Source organism: Paroedura picta, chromosome 8, assembly GCF_049243985.1.
Source record: "Paroedura picta isolate Pp20150507F chromosome 8, Ppicta_v3.0, whole genome shotgun sequence".
Classification (NCBI taxonomy): domain Eukaryota; kingdom Metazoa; phylum Chordata; class Lepidosauria; order Squamata; family Gekkonidae; genus Paroedura; species Paroedura picta.
In genome coordinates this window covers 89,324,300-89,342,905 of record NC_135376.1, presented here as the reverse complement: position 1 = coordinate 89,342,905, position 18,606 = coordinate 89,324,300, and the positions used below count along the sequence as shown (strand labels likewise).

Below are 18,606 nucleotides of genomic sequence, written 5' to 3'. Positions count from 1 at the left end.
GAGGTAGGAAGGGGAGGGGCCCCGGGTGGTTGTGTACACAGCTATACTTCCAAATTATATTCTGCATGATCATGCCACTTCTGGGGTTTTTCAAGGCCTGAAGAATGTTTAGGAGTTTCTCAACCTAGAGAGTGGCTGAGCCAACCCAATTGACTTGGATGGGCCAGTGGTCCCATTCACTATGAAGTCAGCTTTGTGGGTGGTAGCTCAGGTCATTGGAAACTGCCTACAAGCATGAGACAACAATTTCAAATGCAGACTAGCAAAAAGGAAGAGCCCCAAATCGAACACATTCCACACACATTGGATAAATGCATTTCCATTGTGCTTTTGCAGCTAGGTTTTCCTGTGTGAAACATGAGAATTTGCTTCTAAAACACACTGCAAGTGCTTTATCCAATGTGCGGGGAATAAGCCTAAGAAACCATGCAACTCTCTAAAGGTAAAGGTAAAGGTATCCCCTGTGCAAGCACCGAGTCATGTCTGACCCTTGGGGTGACGCCCTCCAGCGTTTTCATGGCAGACTCAATACGGGGTGGTTTGCCAGTGCCTTCCCCAGTCATGACCATTTACCCCCCAGCAAGCTGGGTACTCATTTTACCGACCTCGGAAGGATGGAAGGCTGAGTCAACCTTGAGCCGGCTGCTGGGATTGAACTCCCAGCCTCATGGGCAAAGCTTTCAGACAGCTGCCTTACCACTTTGCGCCACAAGAGGCTCTTTGCGCCACAAGAGGCAACTCTCTAGGTAATGTCAAAATATCTATATCTATTCTGAAAACGGACTAGCAGTGACCCTACACCCCATTCAGATGTTCATGTCATTTAATTTTTTTAGGAAGTCCTTAGCTGCAAACGGGCAACCCAGAAGAAAACAGCGTCCATGAGAGAAAGTTCTTTCCTAAACCCCTTTTGCCGTAGTCCTGGAGTATAGTTCTGCATTCTCTCTTTTCTTAGTGGCAACACGGCCTTCAGCCACTTACATTCTCGTGTATTTTACACAAGCCTGGATAACGCAACAAGATTTTAAGACAACAACAGAAGACCACACAGGTTACAAATTACCTTTCTGCTGCGGCTGCTGCAACAAAGGCTGCGGCTGCGTCTGAAGCAACGGGGTTATCGAAGCCGCAGATATTTGCGCCTGCAGCAGCGACTGAGGCTGTGGCTGGGCCTGGACGCTGAACGCGGTCTGCTGGGCGATGGGCTGGAGCACAGGGGGAGGGGTCTTGAGCAAAGGCTGGGTCTGAGTCTGGTTCTAGTGAGGAAACAAGGGGACAATGCCCAGTGAATGAGCCTCACGCTAAAAGGCGCCAATGGGAGGCGGAGGAAGCAGCGGCATGTACCTGGTTGGGCAGCGTCTGAATCCTCTGTGCGTTCCACTTGAAAGGCATGTTGGGGTTGTATGTGGCTTCTACCAACACTCGGTCCCCTGCCTGAGGAGTCTTCCCTTTAACAGCACTGCAATTAAAAAAAAGAAAGGTCACACTATTAGAAGATGTTGCGACTTCTGGTCATTACCCCCATATACTTGTAATCCTTTGCTTATGTATTTGTGGAGAACCCGCTGCTGAAGACCTTTCCCTATATCTGAATCACAACTATATTTTTATTGGGACAGAATTTTTACACTGATGCAGATAAGATGATCTTTCTGTTTTCAGATACTGATCCTTTGATTAGTCATAATGTGTCATTGTTTGCACTGACTGCAAGGAAAATTCGTGCCCAACTTACTTTTGTTATTAGATTTATATATTGCCCCTCCCGACCATCTGACCTGGGACTGTTCATAACAATAATAGAAATACATTTAAAAAAAAAACAAACACCCCCAACCCACCCCTCACCATGCAATGGCTGGAAACCCCACCTCCCACCATAGGTGGGGGGGTCGAGGGGGGAGCCCAGGTGATATTGCGCCACCTAGCCTCACCAAATGCCAGGTGGAAGAGTTCTGTTTTGCAGAACTGCAAGAGCTCCATCAGGGCCCTCAGCTCTTCCAGAAGTTCATTCCACCAGGTCAGGGCTAGGACTGAAAAGGCCCTAGCCCTGGTCGAGGCAGGTGGACCTCTCTTGGGCCAGAACCACTAGCCTGTTTAGGTCCACAGAGTGTAATGCCATGCAGGAGACAGGGGGTCCCTCAGGTATGCCGGACCCAGACCGTGAATGGCCTTGAAGGTCAAAACCAAAGCCTTAAACTTGACCCGGAACACCACTGGCAACCAATGAAGCTGCCACAGCACAGGCTGGATATGGGCCCTCCATGATGTTCCAGTGAGGATTCTCACAGCTACCTGTTGTACCAGCTGCAACTTCTGGATCAGGGATGAGGGTAGGCCAGCACAGAGCGAGTTACAGAAGTTTAGTCTGGAGATGACCGTCGCATTGATCACAGTAGCTACATGTTCCAGGGAAGGCAGGGCACTAGTAGCCTTGCTTGGTGCAGGTGAGAAAATGCCAGCTCGCCTACCTTTGTGACCTGAGCCTCCATGGAAAGAGAGGAATCAAAGGTCACTCCTAAATTCCTGGCTAAAGGCGCGCTATCCAACTGCACCGCACCCAAGCTAAGGAGATATGCTTTCTGATCTGGACCCTTCCTCCCTAGCCACAGGACCTCCGTCTTGAAAGGGTTGAGTTTCAGGTGACTCTGCTTGAGCCAGACCATCACTGCTTCCAAACAACTGGCAAATGTACCTCGCCCGGGGGGGGGGGTCAGACTGACCGTCCATTAGACTAGCGATCCCCAACCTGTGGGCCGCAGATGACATGTGGTCCGTCGACTAACTGGAGGTGGGCCGCAAAGGACGCCTCCCCCCCCCCCCCGGCCCTTTACTTCATCCACAATCCAGCATTGCAGAGAAACAAGCTCAGGGTTCCCATTGATTTGTCATTGTCATGAGTTAAAATTTCCATGAAAATAAAATGCTCCTCATGTTCATTGTTGTGGCATGTCTGTATCTTATTTTGAAGGGATGTTTAAACATTACCATAGCGATCAGAGAGCGTTAGGGCAGTGGTTGAGAGTAGAGGAGTAAACTAACCCCCCCCCCCCCCCCCCACCGGGCCTCAGTAAAATTGTCAAGCGTTGAGTGGTCCCTGGTGATAAAAAAGTTGGGGACCACTGCATTAGACGACAGAACTGGGTGTTATCAGCATATTGATGGCAACCCAGCCCATAGCTCTGGACCAGCTGAGCCAGGGGGAACATACAGATGTTGAATACCTTTGTTCATACTGTTTTATTGTCTTATCAGATATTGATTTTAACTGTATATATTGTATATATATTGTAATCGCCTTTGGCTATAAACAGTAAACTCTTTGACTAAGTTGGGAGAAGATGTTGTACTCCTGGGCCCATCAGCTTAGTAAGAGAAAGTTTCAGAAAACTATTACACAGGAACAGGGTTAACTGTCAGGTTTTTAAACTATACAAAACAAATTACCCCACAATTACCACTTAGTCTGCAATCAACAGCTATTTACTGGTCTACCTTACAGGCTTCCTATAAGGATCAAGAGCACAAAGTGATTAAGAAAAAGGACTATGGAATTATCTTTGGGGGCTCTGCCAAGGATGAAATGGCTCCCGGCGCGTCTGTGCAGCACTGTCCCCAGCCATCTACAGGTGGCACCAGCGACTTACCTGAGCTGAAAGAAGACATCTTCATCCACAAAGCCAAATGTGTCGTGCAGCTTAGTAACGACCCCCGTGAAGACCCGCTGCTTCTGGGGCTGGGTCTGCTGCTGACTTGACCGCGGTGCCGGGTAAGAGACCGTTATCTGTGCTGCTGGCTGAGGACTAGACAGGCTAAGGCTTGTTGGCAGGGCCACAGCTGGCTGCAGGCAAAACACAGATGGGGGGGGGGGGGAGCCTTAGCATTGCTCTTTAAAAGTTTAAGGATGTAAAGTTTTGAGCAAAAGACATTACACAGAAAAATGACAGTAATTTGAGAATGGCCAGCAGGGGGGGATTTTTGTAGCAAGCCATAATTACGCGAACTGCTTCACAATCCCCTTGAAATTCCATCTCTGCATAAGCAGCAACCATTTTTGACAAATCCCTGCAAACTGGGAGTTGAGAGTGTCTTCTGGGCAAAATGCTGTTGGGCAGAGGACGCTTTGATAAAGAGAGATAAAGCACAATTTGCCCCATCTCTCTTTTCTGCTAGCAAAGGAGGTAGAGTAAAGCCAACATCTAATTCAGTTTACATTTTAATGAACGAGGATGGAAGTCTAGCACACAGGTGTATTCTTCTAGAGATTTATAACCTGCTTTTCTCCTCTAAGTGGCTCATCACCACTCACAGGAATCACCCTGTAAGGTAGGTTCACTTGACTAGGCCTAGGTCAGCCAGGGAGTTTCCAGGGAATGAGTGGGGATTTGAACCTGGATCTCTCTGATCCTAGTCCACGCATCCTAGCACAGAGAATGTAGGACCAGCACACACTCTAAAACAGAAGTTAAAGGGATTTTTCAAAGTCAAAACATTTTCAGTTGTCAAATGTTTCTGGTCTTCGATACGTTGGATGTTAGTGCTAATTACCTTCGTTATCTACTTTGTCAATATTATTAATTACATGGAATTCCCCCACACTCACACACACCCCAGAAGCACTGCATGTGGAGTTATGTAAGAAAATTGGACCGAATCCTGCAAAATGCTTGTGGAAGGCACAGAGGTGAATATTTCTCTACTTTTCTCCAGCAGCCGCCAAAGAGCTAACGCTCAGAACACGGGAGAATCATGGCCACACTGGGACTGCGGCACGGAGGGAGACTGACTAGTTTCCCCACTTCCCCCTTGACTGAATTAGACATGCACCACCAGACACTCTCAACTCCCAAAAGGTTCATACTATTTAGCCCAGGGGTAGTCAAACTGCGGCCCTCCAGATGTCCGTGGACTACAATTCCCAGGAGCCCCTACCAGTGAATGCTGGCAGGGGCTCCTGGGAATTGTAGTCCACGGACATCTGGAGGGCCGCAGTTTGACTACCCCTGATTTAGCCCACCTCCGGTATACCCACTGGACCCAACCCTTCTGGAAAGACTAAAGTCAAAACCATGCTTTGGAGTTTTCAAAACTTAAAAGCAGGCAGCTTGGAGGAACGTATCTTTTGTTCATTATTATTCCCGTAAACAGAAAGGAATTCCTTTTTGCACTTTGGAAAACTGTATTCCCACAATCCTAAACGTACATACTTAGAAAGAAGTTCAACTGATTTCAGTAGCATTTGTTTCCAAGTAGACACGCTTAGGACATGTCTATAAATAACTAAGAAATATTATGTAAAAGAAGCATTCCTTTCAGTTAGAATGAATGATGATTCTTTAGAAGAAACTTTTTCCTTCTAGGTAAAAATATCAATGGGCTTCACGTAACAACAAATGTACATAGATTAAGATGGGTAGCCAGGTTGGTCTGAAGCAGCAAGCACCAAAAACCTTACGTCTTGAATAAAGCTTTGATGGTCTTAAAGGTGCAACTGGAGTCAAATTTTGTTCTGCAAAGGTACATTATACGGGCAACTTATGTTTCAAGAGTTTTAAGTAAAGACAAAACTGCAAACATGTGTATTACAGACTAACAGAGATAATGTATAGAACTAACCTGGGTTAAAAGGGTTTGCTGAGGTTGCTGCAACTTAAAAAAATAAGATAATGAATTAGTTTTTATACACTGTGCAAATCTGTTCTTTTTAACTGCAATTCAGCATTTATACATTTGAGAGAAGGCATGGCAAAATGTACTCATAATGCCTTTATGTTTGTATTCTAGAACTAATTCTGCTGGTCCACACCAAAGCATCTAACATTTATTCATCTGGACTATGACAGACACTATTGTTGTTGATTTTAAATGCCACAAACTGATTTTAGCACAAACAGATTTAAAAAATAATCCTTGAACAGCATTTTGAATTCCACACGCGGAAAGGCTCAGATCTAGCATAAAACACTGGAGAAACAGATTCTAACCTATTTTTTAAAAGAAAAACATTTCTTCTGCCCTGTGTGGATCTTTGCACCAGGAAAGATTGCTAACACGTGAGTTTTTGAATGAATAATTATTTGTAGGAAACCCAAAAGATCAGTCACAATGAGTGAGGAACAACAATTCTCAAGAGCTAGAAATGGAATCACGGATTAAGAAACCCATTCCGTTATGGTCATCCAGTTCAATGAAACTGATAGCTGTTTTAATGAACAAATATTCTAAGTTTATTGTTCTAACGCAGTGGTTCTCAGCCTGGGGGTCGGGACCCCTTTGGGGGTTGAACGACCTTTTCACAGTGGTCGTGGAAGGGCGAGCAGCTTGGCGGGGGGGGGGGGGGACCACCACTGTTGCCGCTCCTCCTGAAGGTGCCCGTCAATTTATAACCAATTTATATACAATTTATATACAATCATGAACAATGGATCTTCACACCATTTGTCACTTTCAGTTTAATTTCTGTGAAAGAGCACTTGTACAATTTTATGGTTGGGGGTCAGCACAACATGAGGAACTGTATTAAAGGGTCACGGCATTAGGAAGGTTGAGAACCACTGATCTAACGTTTCTTGCTGCAGCTGGCATATGTTGTAAAAATTTGGTGAAACTAGATTTCACTGCAGTCTAACAAAATGGCTACAAAACCAGTTCACAATCAAAACCAAAGTTGCTATATGGCTAAAATAATTCATAATTATAAATGTCCTGGTTTGGAAGAGAAGCCAAAAGAAGTCAAGTGAATTACTGATTACAATAGTGACAAGTTAAGAAGTTTAAACAAACCTGCTGTTGGACACTATAGAGGGTCTGCTGAGGTTGTGAATACTGCTGAAAAACATACAAAATAAGAACGATTGGTAACTTGAAATCATTATTCAAAAAGAAATAAATTCCTAATTTTTCCACATAAATAAAATACAACTGAATGATATCAATATTTTAGACAAACCCTAGTTATGAACTGAATTCTGAACTCACCTTGAGAGCAAATGGAGGGGGGGAATTGATGCCACTGGACCAGATAACAAAAGATGTTTCTACAAACCTGGGGAACTTGAGTTTTGTAGAAAACTCCCAAAAGATAAAAGAGAGGGACCACCCCCTTCAAAATGTGTGCTTACTTGAGTACATATCACAACTTCAAAATAAATACCATCCAAGATCTGTCAAGATCATAGTTGGCACTGTGGGAAATCCTAGCAGTGCCATACAAGTAGGCATTTTATAAAACTTCCCATTCCTCTCCCCACAATAGACACACTGTGGGGTGGGTGAGCCTGAGAGAGCCCTGATATCACTGCCCGGTCAGAACAGTTTTCTCAGTGCCGTGGCGAGCCCAAGGTCACCCAGCTGGTTGCATGTGGGGGAGCGCAGAATCGAACCTGGCATGCCAGATTAGGAGTCTGCACTCCTAACCACTACACCAAACTGGCTCTTAGAAAATAGTATCCAAGGAGAGCCTTACAGATTTCCTGTTCCCACTGAGTCTTCCCAATATTTTCCCACTGGAATCAAATACTACTGAGCTCATTCAAAATATTCTGCAATACTCACGCAGGGTTTCTAGAAAAAAAGTTGGTTTTTTTACCCCACTTTTCACTATGCGAAGGGGTCTCAAATTGGCTTACAGCTGCCTTCCCTTCCTCTCCCCACAAAGACACCCTGTGAGGTGGGTGAGGCTGAGAGAGCTCTGAGAGAATTGTGACTAGCCCAAGGTTAACCAGCTGGCTACATGTGGAGGAGTGGGAAATCAAACCCAGTTCTCCAGATTAGAAGCTGCTGCTCTTAAGCACAACACCAAGATGGCTCTCTACTTGCAAAAGATTCACCAGCAGTACAAACTTGGGTCACATATAACTGGGAATACTCCGTAAACCCTCCTGAAATGAAGCTATACAACAGCACAGTCTCCCAGTGGACTATGCAATAATGTACAACTGCCCACAGTAAATAGCTAACAACAGCTGTTCAGGACACATGTATGCCAACAGCATAATGAATATTATAATTTACTACTGCAGCTTCCTTTGACCTCATTTTTATAATCGCAGTTTTAAAGGAAACCCTAATTTGAAAGCCCACTCTTCTCAAAAACACAAGTGCATGAAAAATTGGCATAGCTTTTGTTTTCTTGTATTAAAATATTTTGCATGGCTTTTCCATCTCTTTGTGTCGCTCTGGGTTCTCATGCTGAAAGTGTGTCGCTGACAAAGACGATAAATCATAAATGGAATTAGTCTCCAATAAAAGAGCATAAATCCCCCTGCAAAGGTATATTACATTACTAAGAAAGCAGGATAACTAGCCAAATAACATCAGGATTTCCAGGAAACAATAAACCCAAGTGAGTAGGGCTGTACAGGAACCACACTTCATTTCTCATGGATGGAATACCGATGCTGGCTTGATCAAGATTTCTTTTTTAAGCCCTCGGGCAACTTCATTTATCTCATCCTGAACGTGCCCCTGCAGGGTCTCCGGTGGCCACGGGCGGTTAGTTCCCTTTACCTGCTGTAACGCGGCTGCGGCAGCGGCAGCTTGCTGTTGCAAAGCGGCTGTCTGAGTGAGCTGGTAATTCGTTGGCGTCTGAGTAGTGAGGCCTGCCGCCGCCAGTGCTGTCTGCTGGGTATAGATGGTAGGAGACGCCCCGAGTAAGGAAGGCTGCTGAACTCCCAGGGCAGCTGAAATCACAAGAGCCAAACATGAGGACCGCTTTATGTTCTCATTTACCACAAGAGGCTGAATGCACAGAGCTGACACGATAGGTGGGATGACCAAGGGAGGGATGAAGCGGCATAGCAGAGCACACGCTCTGCACGCAGAAGGTCCTGGGTTTAACATCTAGAGGCCAGTTAAAAGATCTCCTGAGGAAAAGACCATTTCTTCCTTGGGACCTGGCCACTCAGAGGAGTCAAAACTGGATGGGCGTGAACTGCATTTGTGGGGGTTGGTTCGATCTGTGGCTGAAACACAAACGCTTACAAATTGGGAGGCTGGCCCATGGACCAACCGTGGGCCATTGAAAGTTTAACCCCCTGGTTTCTGCTCTCCATGCCTTTTCACAGGGAGCAGAAAGCAGGGGCTTCCAAACAGCTGCTGCTCAACTGTTTGCTTTAATTGGCTCTAAACCATTTAAACCCTGTTTCCTGCTGTCCATGAAAAGCTGCAGAGAGCAAAAAGCAGAGATTTGCAAATAGCTGAGGTAGGGATGGGCATAAACTGCATTGGCCTAAAAACAGGTATGAACCACTTTTTTGTGAAGAGCAAAAACCTGGAAATGGGCAAAATATGGATGAACTAACTCATCAGCTAGGTTGTGGCTTTCTCTAATCAAAGGGCTGCACAGGACTAACAAATTGCTCTACACACACACACACACACATAGGGAGGGAGGGAGGTTTACTAAATTTCCAATCCAGACTCTAATCCTCTTATAATGTTAGTATTGCTTAATTTCTTCTAGTCACCACTGATCTGCACACAGTGACATTTCCACATTAACTCAACTCTTCTCTAAGGGGAGCTCTATCAGCTTGGAATGGGAAACTCATGCCTGAACAGTCCAAAGCAACTCAGGTACTGGTTTCTATAGGGAGCACAGAACTACCAAATAAACCCAACCTTGAACATTCTCATTCATTTCACACAGAAAAGAAAGGTACCTAAAGGTGCAGAAAGTGCCTAAAGGTTTTTACAGATCCCAGCACACATCACTCTCCATAGCTGAATAGTGGTGGGAGCTTCGACATCGTTTATGCAGGCAGGACTAGGGAGGTTGATGTATTTGGCCACAGACAATTTGCACAAACTGGCGAAAATGCTCCTGAAGCATTTCAAAACTGGACATGAAGCCTACTCATTTGCTTTACTTGCTATACTGCCTTGCCCAGTCATGCAGGGATGAGCATTCTGGTATTTCTGGCTCATTTGTCACCGATCCACTAGACTAGGGAAGAGACCGTCTGGCTGCCCTTCTCTCTTGTGAGCTGAAGTCTCCTCTCAAGCCCACCGACAAGCACAGAGTGAGGAATGTATTTCCTCCCAGATGGACCACACTGTCTGCTTGCCCTGCTCATAGCTGTACACTTGGAAGACTGACCAAGCTGACCTCTTCTAATACAACCCTCCACAATCCCTTCCATTATCCTCTAGGCCAGAGCCTCTTGCAAATGCCTGGCCCCAGGATGGTTTGCTTACCGGTCACAAGGGGGGAAGGGCTTTCTCAGTTGTGGCCCCTATGCTGGGGAATGCAGTCTCAGATGACACACAGGCCCTGCCAGACTTGCTTAGTTTTTGCAGGGCATGCAAGGCCAAATTATTTAGGCTGGCTTTTGGAGGGGAACCCAATGTTTGGGATGTTTTTATAGTTTAATATTTTAATGTTAATATTTCAAAAAATTTGATGTTATTTTTAACCTTACCGGTTTGAATGTTGTAAGTTGCCATGAGACCCTTTGAGTGAGTGGCAACTAAAAACACACTAAAAAATAAATAGTTATGCCACAAGATCAATTTGAGATTCTTCAACTACCCAGTCCTGGACTTGGATAGTGACATTGTGGGAACATGCTTATGCTTGTATCCTCTCAGTGTTGAGGCACAATGCTCCACTCATAACATAAAACTAAAAGTAGAAAGAAACTGCAGGGAAGTTATCCAATCTGACTGGCACTTTGTAAAATATTCGTTCCAAATTGTGTTCTAAAAAACTTTATTTACACTCTCAACTGGAAACTAGTTACTGTGTGGAATTGGGCAGGGGGGGCATATTGGTGAAGCTCAGCACTTCTTGGCACAGTTCTGTGTAGAAAATAAATATGGTGTAAAAAATGCAGCTCTTGCCACTCTTATGAATAACTCCATCCAAATATCACTGGAACCAGAGATCCTGGGAAAGGCAATGAAAACAAGCAAAGCCCATGAAAGTACCTAAAATCAAGCTCAACGTATGGTGCATTGGTGTTGCATTTTCTTTTTTAAATGGGTGGCATGTAAGAGGAGTGCTAGTGATGAAGGTTATTTGCCGCTTTGGAGGCTCCTCCTGTCAGCCACTGACAGTAAAAGCTGTAGGATGAGAACAATTCAGGTGCCTAAAACCCCCTTCCCTCTTGCTTTCTGAGGCCTTCCTTGGGGAAGTGATGTTAGTGTCTTGCTAGGTTTGGCTTGCTGCCTTGCTACAGGCTTGCCAGGTTGTTTTGCCTTTTCTGGTTTGACATTGGTTCTGCAGGACTTGCAATGCTGTCCCTTTTTTAAAACGGTTTTCCCTGGATTCTCTACTTTGACATTGCTTGTGTTCAATTTGCCATAATAACCCTTGGTTTCGCTGTTGTTTTCTAAAATAATGGTGGTTTTGTTGAGCTTGTTGGTTTTAATTCCAATTGGAGTCTTTACATCAAGATGCCAATCTAGTGTTTCACAAACACCAAACAACAAGCGATCTGCCCCCCAACACATCATCTGGTTAAAACCCTTAGAAGTCTTCATCTTAGAAGAAATGATCCATCAGGAAACAAGGAGGACATTTTTCAAGGTATGCAGAACAAGTTAGTTTTATGTTTCAAAAGAGGAGTTGGCATTAACAACTAACCCAAAACAACACTGAAAAGCTGGCAAACAGGAAAATACAGATGTAATATGTCATTTGGTATAGTGAACATTTGGAAGCAAAAAACTGCTCACTGGAATGCCAGTTTTCTAAGATCATATTGCAGACAAGTATAATTCCACTAAAAAAAATGTTAGATTTTTGCCATGGGAAGGAAAAATAGATTTGCACTGCAGTCTGAAGCAGAGTTATGTCATTCTATCTGTACTGAAGTCAACTGGCTCAGAAGAGTTGAGAGACATAAAATTTCTGGAAATTTTGAGGTCAATGAAACAATCTTTTTCTCCTCAGAAAAGCTAAATATATAATGTTCTTTACTGATTTATCAAAATGAAAGGTAATGTTTATCAATTAGAATAGAAAATTGCACACTTTAGCATATTTATGGAATTTTAAATTACAAGTATCTTAATTTTCTCAAAAAGAAAAAGGAGGGGGAGATATCAAAATTGAAAACGGTTGCAGCCTATGAACCAAAGCACATGTACCTTAATTTTCCCATCTGGGAAGTAGGAAAAAATAAAAACAAAAGTCAGAAAACAAACTTTGTTATTAATATGGAGAGGAACAACTCATATTAAGTAGAACTACAACTATTATTTGGATATTACATTAAACATCCAAACCTGGAAAACACTGACCTTTCCAGTAATACATTATAAAAGTATAATATTCATTAAAAAGAGTACAGCACATTAATTGTTGCCAGAACTATTTACATTTCAGCAAATAAATCTCAAAAATGTTGTATAAATCTACACTGTACATAGGAGTTATCTAATGCTGATTTTATATATATACTAACAGAAAAGCCCATTGTATATCTGAATACAATAGGCACTAGGCCACCACCCCCTGCCCCAGGCAGGCCAGCCAAGGCCTGGAGAGACCTCAGTGGGCCTTTTCAGGGCAAGGGGGAAAGTTTGAACTCAGTAAAAAGAGCTTCTGCCAGGAGAGGCTATTATTTTTGGCTGCAACTGATTAACTAGGCCACTCCTTTGAAGCTGAGTGAACAGTACACACCAGGCTAAATCCATATACAACCTGTAACAGTATGTCAATGTCTTATCAAAAGCATGTTTCTGGTCACTTTATATCACAGAAATACAAGCTACATAGGACATTAATTTTGCTTTAATTTTATTTCTGTTTACGAACTTTTAACATTGTGTTCTTGTTTTTGCTGTAACCACCTGTCCCATTTGTGTATTGTAATTTCCTTTGGCTTTATGCAATAAACACTATACTTTGCTTATTTCAGTGTCTTTTGATACAAAATACGAAACAATACATCAGTTAACTTATACACTGGTTTAAAAGGAATGGAAAAACTAACCTGGCTGAGATACAGCAGTGGCTGTAAACTGGGTAGCCCAGGGGGGATTCTTCTGCCCTCCGAACTGAGCCATGGTAAGTGAGAATCTTTTGGCTGCTTATTCTTCTAAAATTGTGATCTATTAAAATAAACAATTTCATGAATACACAGTCCATTCTGAGATCATTCATCAAGTCAGACAGACAGTCAAGTCTCACATACTATACATCTGGCCAATGGAATTCACTACTATAAATACTGTGTCCTAACAAAGAAAGTGTTTTAGAGATCTATAATAACTTCAATGAGGTCTCATAAAAGGCAGTACAAATAAAACAGCTATGCAAAATAGGCAGAAAACTTTTCTGTGACACGACAGTAACACAGTCCCAAAACTAGTGAACTATTCTTGCACATCATCTTCCACCTGTCAACTCCTTTCCAAGTGAAAATGCCTCCCCAAAGTGACAGGGCCAAATTATCCAGTCACTTTATCGATAGGGCTACCAATGTTTCCCTCACAGAAGTGAAGCTGTTTTACTAATTTTAGATGGGGAAGCATGGAGCCTTATGCCATGCAGTTGAATGCAAAAAGAATGCAGAATCCAGCAGAAGGGGCACAGGTTGACTAAACTGTAAGCTTCAGTTATACAGTAGCAAAATACGCTGTACATTCATAAGCAACAAATTAGCACATGAGAACTGTCCACATCTTTTTAAAGAAGTCAGCATTTAGAGAGTCAAATGAAAGCTCGCAGGGAGACACAACACAGGCCGATCCTGCAATCCTATAGACAAGTGTCACCCTAAGGACTCCATATGCCTATTCCCCGTTTAGTAACCACCTATAAATTCCTCATATAGCGAAGGCGGCTATAGGCTTTAATTTTATTGGATTGGTCGTTAATTTTTTATAACTATTTTATTAGCAATTTAAAGCCCAGCGTTTGATTTCCTGTGTATTTTAAAACTTTTTGCAATCCGCCCTGAGCCTCCGAGAAAGAGTGGGGTATAAACGGAGAGCTTCAACCCGGCTCATTCCTAAGGAAGGGTGCACCGAATCCGGCTGCTGCAGAACCAGCGAGGCGAAGAAAACTCCACGCACTTAGTTTGCAGAAGAGAAGCTCGGCAAGGAGGGGCGAGGGAGACGGGCACGGAGGGGACCCCCCCCCCAGTGGAGCGGACAAGGGGCTAAGCCCTTCCTTTCCGCTCCCCCTCCCCTTCCTCAGCCACAGGAGGCGGGGGGAGGGGTGGGGGGCTGGAGGCCAAGTCGAGGCCTCCCTTGGGCTAAGCTCCCCGCCGCCGTGTCCTGTTGCTCTTCCCGTCCAGACCCCGGCAAAGCGCGGCCCAGCTGGTCTCCTCGCCCGGCCCCCACGGCGGGACTGAGGCCTGCCTGACTGCCTGGCTCCCGCCCAAGGGCTCCGTCCCTCCTCGCCTACTCAAGGGGCCAGCTCCGCTCGGCCCTAACTGCCACCCCGGACGAGGACCGGTGCGCGCGTGTCCCTCCTCGCTTCCCGTCCCGTGACCCTTCACCTGCACCGAGCCGAAAAGGGGACTCACAGGGGCCATTTCGAACTCCGCCAGGCAGCGGCCCCCCCACACACACACCTCGCAATCGCTAACAGCGCATGCGCCCGGAGGGAAAAAAACGCGCAAGCCGGAGCTTGAAGGGGTTCGCTGTAGGCCTCGCGCGCGTTGATGACGTCGCGGCACGCGGCGCTTTCCCCCAAGTCCCCGACTCCTTCTGGCGCCTGGCACACGTGCTCCGGGAGGATGGGATCACGGTCTCCAAAACAATGGAGGCGGGGGTAGTGCGCGTGCGCAAAAGGAAGGAGGCGGGCTTTCTCGGCGCCCGGGAGGCGAGCGGAGTTGAAGAGAATGAAGCGGGGAAAAGCTTATGACATTTGCGTGACGCGCGGTGGCCGCCATCTTGCTCAGAGGCTGACGGGAGTAAAGCCATTTTACTTTCGGGCACGTCCGTAGATGTCGGACAGGAGTCTCGGTTTAAGCGGCTATTTATACTGCTTTGTTCTCTGGTGATCTTTTATATTTTCATTTTGTAAGTCGTGCCTTGAGCCTGTTCTGCAGCAAAGTGTCACTGGCATATCATAAATTTCCTAAATAATAATGCCAGCAATAAAACAGTCACAGAATTTGAGTCCAGGGACGCCTTTAAGACCAACGAAGATTTATTACAGGCGTGCGCATGTACACTTCCTCAGACAAGGGAAGTGTACATGCACACAAAAGCACAAGCCTTGAAGAGATCTTTGTTGGTCTTAAAGGTGCCCCTGGACTCAAATTTGTGATAATACGATTGCACTTACCTTTAACTGTTATTCATTGATGTCTTGTGTGCATTTGCATGGGCCATCCCTGAAAGACTTTGTTAGTTAAAAAGCTCTACAGAACAGCACATGCACCCGTTTTCTCATCTGCCGCATCACATGTTCCATGACACCACTTCCCTCAGTTGCAACCAGCCACTGCAAGCTTTATGAATGGTGATGAAACCAACAGGACACCCAAAAGTGCAAAGCTTTTACCTTTTTTTTATTTTGAGAACGCTCGAAGTGAGGTTGGAGGGGAGGAATGTGTGTCTGCACATAAAAATTGGTGACCAAAAGTTACAGGTAACTAATCCTGATTTCATCTTCTGTCTTGGTGTGCAGCCCCACAATGGTACCTTGGTGGGTCAAGCTGCTCAGTAAAAACAGAATGCAACACAGATTTCCCAGAGTCCACATCTCTCAACTGGAGGTCTATACTATAGACTCTATAGCATAATGCTTGAAGAATACAGCCTCTCTTGGCCAAGTGATGGAACTCAGCCAAAGCACTTTGTGCCTTGAAAACATGTGCCCTTACACCGAGGACACAACTGCACAGTCTGTAGAAGGCCTATATAGCAGACAATACACAGTGAGAAGATGCCGCTCTACTCTTCTTAGAACCCCAATAGCAAATAAATAGTTTTGGATCTCCTGAACTGCTTGGTTCTATTAAATAATAAAGAAGAAAGGAAATTCAGAAAAAAACATTCAAGAATCAGAAGAAATAACTCAGGAGATCCTGAAAAACATTCAAGAATCAGAGGTGAGAATGAACTTCAAGAGCAATCAACTATCAACTGGTACTTGATTCAGCAGCACATATAGTAAAATTGGAATAATATACAGAAGAACTATCAACTGGACTTTCAAATATTGTAAAATTACAAGATCAAACACAAATCTTGAGCATCAAAGAGAAGCAAAAGGAAAATTAAACAAAAACACAAATTGTGAGACAAGATTTTCAGAGCAAGAAAGCTGAGCAAATTGAAATTCTGAAAACTCAAAATAGATCTAATATTCATTTTCAAGGCATACCAGAAGGTTTTGATCAACAAAATCTGGAAAGGAACTTTCTAAAACTACTTCAAAATTATATGAAGTTACAAGGCCATTTTCCACTAACTGATCAGATATATAGAGTGACTTCAAGCCTTGTGATGAGGAATAAGTTGAGGGATATAGTGGTCCATTTTTCACATAAGAAAACACAAGATGCTACATTAAAGAAGCAAAGAGAGTTTCTGTTGAAGATACCAAGAGAATACTATTATTAAAAAAATAAAGTATGAGTCTCTTAACATCAAGCAAATACAGCTATTTTCTGTTTTAGAGCTGGCGTTGGGGGAAAATACTGCTAAAGCAATTTCCTATGGGAAAAAAAAACCCTAAGGAAATTCCAAATTAAGGAAACTACATTTCTTGGGAGCAGCTTAAGGTAGGCTTCCTCAACCATGGTTCTGTGAAACTGAAAACTGAGGCCCTCAAAGTCTTCTTCAACTGCCCCTTTGGCTAATAAGTCCAAGAGCTGATGGGTCCATTCCAACAGTGGATTATCCACAGCTTCAAAGCTGAACACTGGATGGTATTTGAACTTCAATCATAGCCCATAGAAAGAACCAAATGACCAAGGGAGTCGAGCAAAGCTGGTCCACCTCTCTGAGCCAGCAATCAGGGACCTGCAGCGGTTGGTCCTTGGGCAAAGTCTGCTGACATTAATTAAAACAAGGCAAGAAGGCAAGAATGGCGACAATTTCCACAACCCTACTAAAAAGGGGAAGGGGGGGCTGATGACACACGCAACCACCACATTTGTGAGGGGGGCAGATCTTCCTTGCTGCCCGGTCTCAACCAAAAGCCTGGCGGAAAGTTCCCACAAGGCCTGCAGCTCTTCCGGGAGCTCATTCCACCAGGTCGGTTGCCAGAACCGAAAAGGTCCTGGCCCTGGTCAAGGCCAGGCGAGCTTCCCTGGGACCGGGAATGACCAATATGTTAGCCCCCGCAGAGCGTAAAGCTGCAACATCTGTGGAGTAGATCTGTGGGTCGGACACAAATTCGCAACTAACAACCACAAACGTACTTAGACTTTCCCAAAACCCCTGATCACAGCTTGATAGCTCACAATGTGAAAATTCAAAGCAGAAGAGGAGTAGGTCTTCCTCAAAGTATCAAAGTGCCTATTGTCACTTCTTGATAGGTGTGGAGTGCTAGCCTGTTTGATAGACTGCATGTTTTCTATGCACACTGATGAAGATGGTGGGTGTACAGCCAAGTATTCAGCTGCATGCAACTTTATCCTATACAGTTTTCTCGGGGTCGCCTAGACAGAATCTAGTGCACTGCATATTGGAACAATCATGCCAGAAAGTTCCTTGATAATGGGCAAAGCAATTGTAGGTGTCTTGGAATACAGTCTAAGGATTTTATCCTTTGGGCATGAGTCCAAGGTGGAACCATCCAACTAGACTTTGACAATTCCCAAAAGCTGCTTCCCCATAATGTTTTAGTCTTTGCTCAGATATACTAGAGTTGGATCCCCCACCATTTCATCAGGAGATGGGTCCCAAGTGGGTCACCAAGTCTCTGGATACCTTCAAAATGGGTTTGAAATTAGCACAATCCAACAGGTTTATCCATATCGGCAAGAGCCTGTTCCAAGCTATAGCCTGGAACCAGTCAGACCCACTGGTCTAGGTAAATCCTATGTCTGGACTTGTAGAGTTTCTTTGCTGGGTGTTCCAATGCTGATCTAGGCTTATCATTGGGCAGTTGTTTGATGAATGCTCAGACACTGCAGAGGCAGCCCTCTTAGGAGGCTTATGAACATTGACCATCAGGCCTACAACTGCAGCTCATAACAATGGATGGTCTGACCTTGGAACCCTAGCAAATGGAGAAGAGAAAGTTGGGGGTGTCAGTCCTGATGGTGCTGTAGATGGGCCTGCTGCCAACATGGCCTTCTCAAACAATGCGACTTTGAGATATGAGGCTCGGTCAGACCTCACCATGGCCATAAACTTTTGTCAGACACGACATGCACCCCACGTTATGGGCCTCTCCCAAAGTAGGCACCAATCATGTTTGTCTGAGTAGAACATTTTAACCCCACAGCAGACACTTTTTAAAGATGGCCTTTGAAGCCGTAACTGCTCACCAGCAGACAAAACATAACTGTCAAAGGTCCTTACAGAAATGACAAAGGCAAGGCAAAGTCTAGAAGATCAGACTATGCAGCCAGAAACACAGAGCTACAGTATTTGCTAGGCGTATAAGACTACTTTTCCCCCCTGAAAAACATGCCTCCAAGTGGGGGGGTCGTTCTATACGCTGGGTGCACTTCAGTTGGGATAGAC

The 18,606-nt window shown here is 44.5% G+C and overlaps 1 protein-coding gene across 6 annotated transcripts in view; it reads right to left on the bottom strand.

The window, feature by feature from the left end:
* CCAR1 (cell division cycle and apoptosis regulator 1) overlaps positions 1 to 14,694 on the bottom strand; it is a 37,534-nt gene extending 22,840 nt beyond the window's left edge. The window contains exons 1-8 of one of the 6 annotated variants that reach the window (XM_077350801.1): positions 14,529 to 14,694; positions 12,942 to 13,059; positions 8,509 to 8,681; positions 6,784 to 6,828; positions 5,617 to 5,649; positions 3,648 to 3,841; positions 1,345 to 1,459; positions 1,064 to 1,256 (exon numbers count right to left, since the gene is read on the bottom strand). In XM_077350801.1, the coding sequence (XP_077206916.1) occupies positions 1,064 to 1,256; positions 1,345 to 1,459; positions 3,648 to 3,841; positions 5,617 to 5,649; positions 6,784 to 6,828; positions 8,509 to 8,681; positions 12,942 to 13,014 (826 nt within the window). In that variant the 5' untranslated portion in view covers positions 13,015 to 13,059; positions 14,529 to 14,694. Of the gene's footprint in view, positions 1 to 1,063; positions 1,257 to 1,344; positions 1,460 to 3,647; positions 3,842 to 5,616; positions 5,650 to 6,783; positions 6,829 to 8,508; positions 8,682 to 12,941; positions 13,060 to 14,453 lie in introns of all 6 variants that reach the window. The other 5 variants (XM_077350800.1, XM_077350805.1, XM_077350804.1 and 2 more) reach the window with 5 other exon arrangements.
* Between the last annotated feature and the right edge of the window lie 3,912 nt (positions 14,695 to 18,606).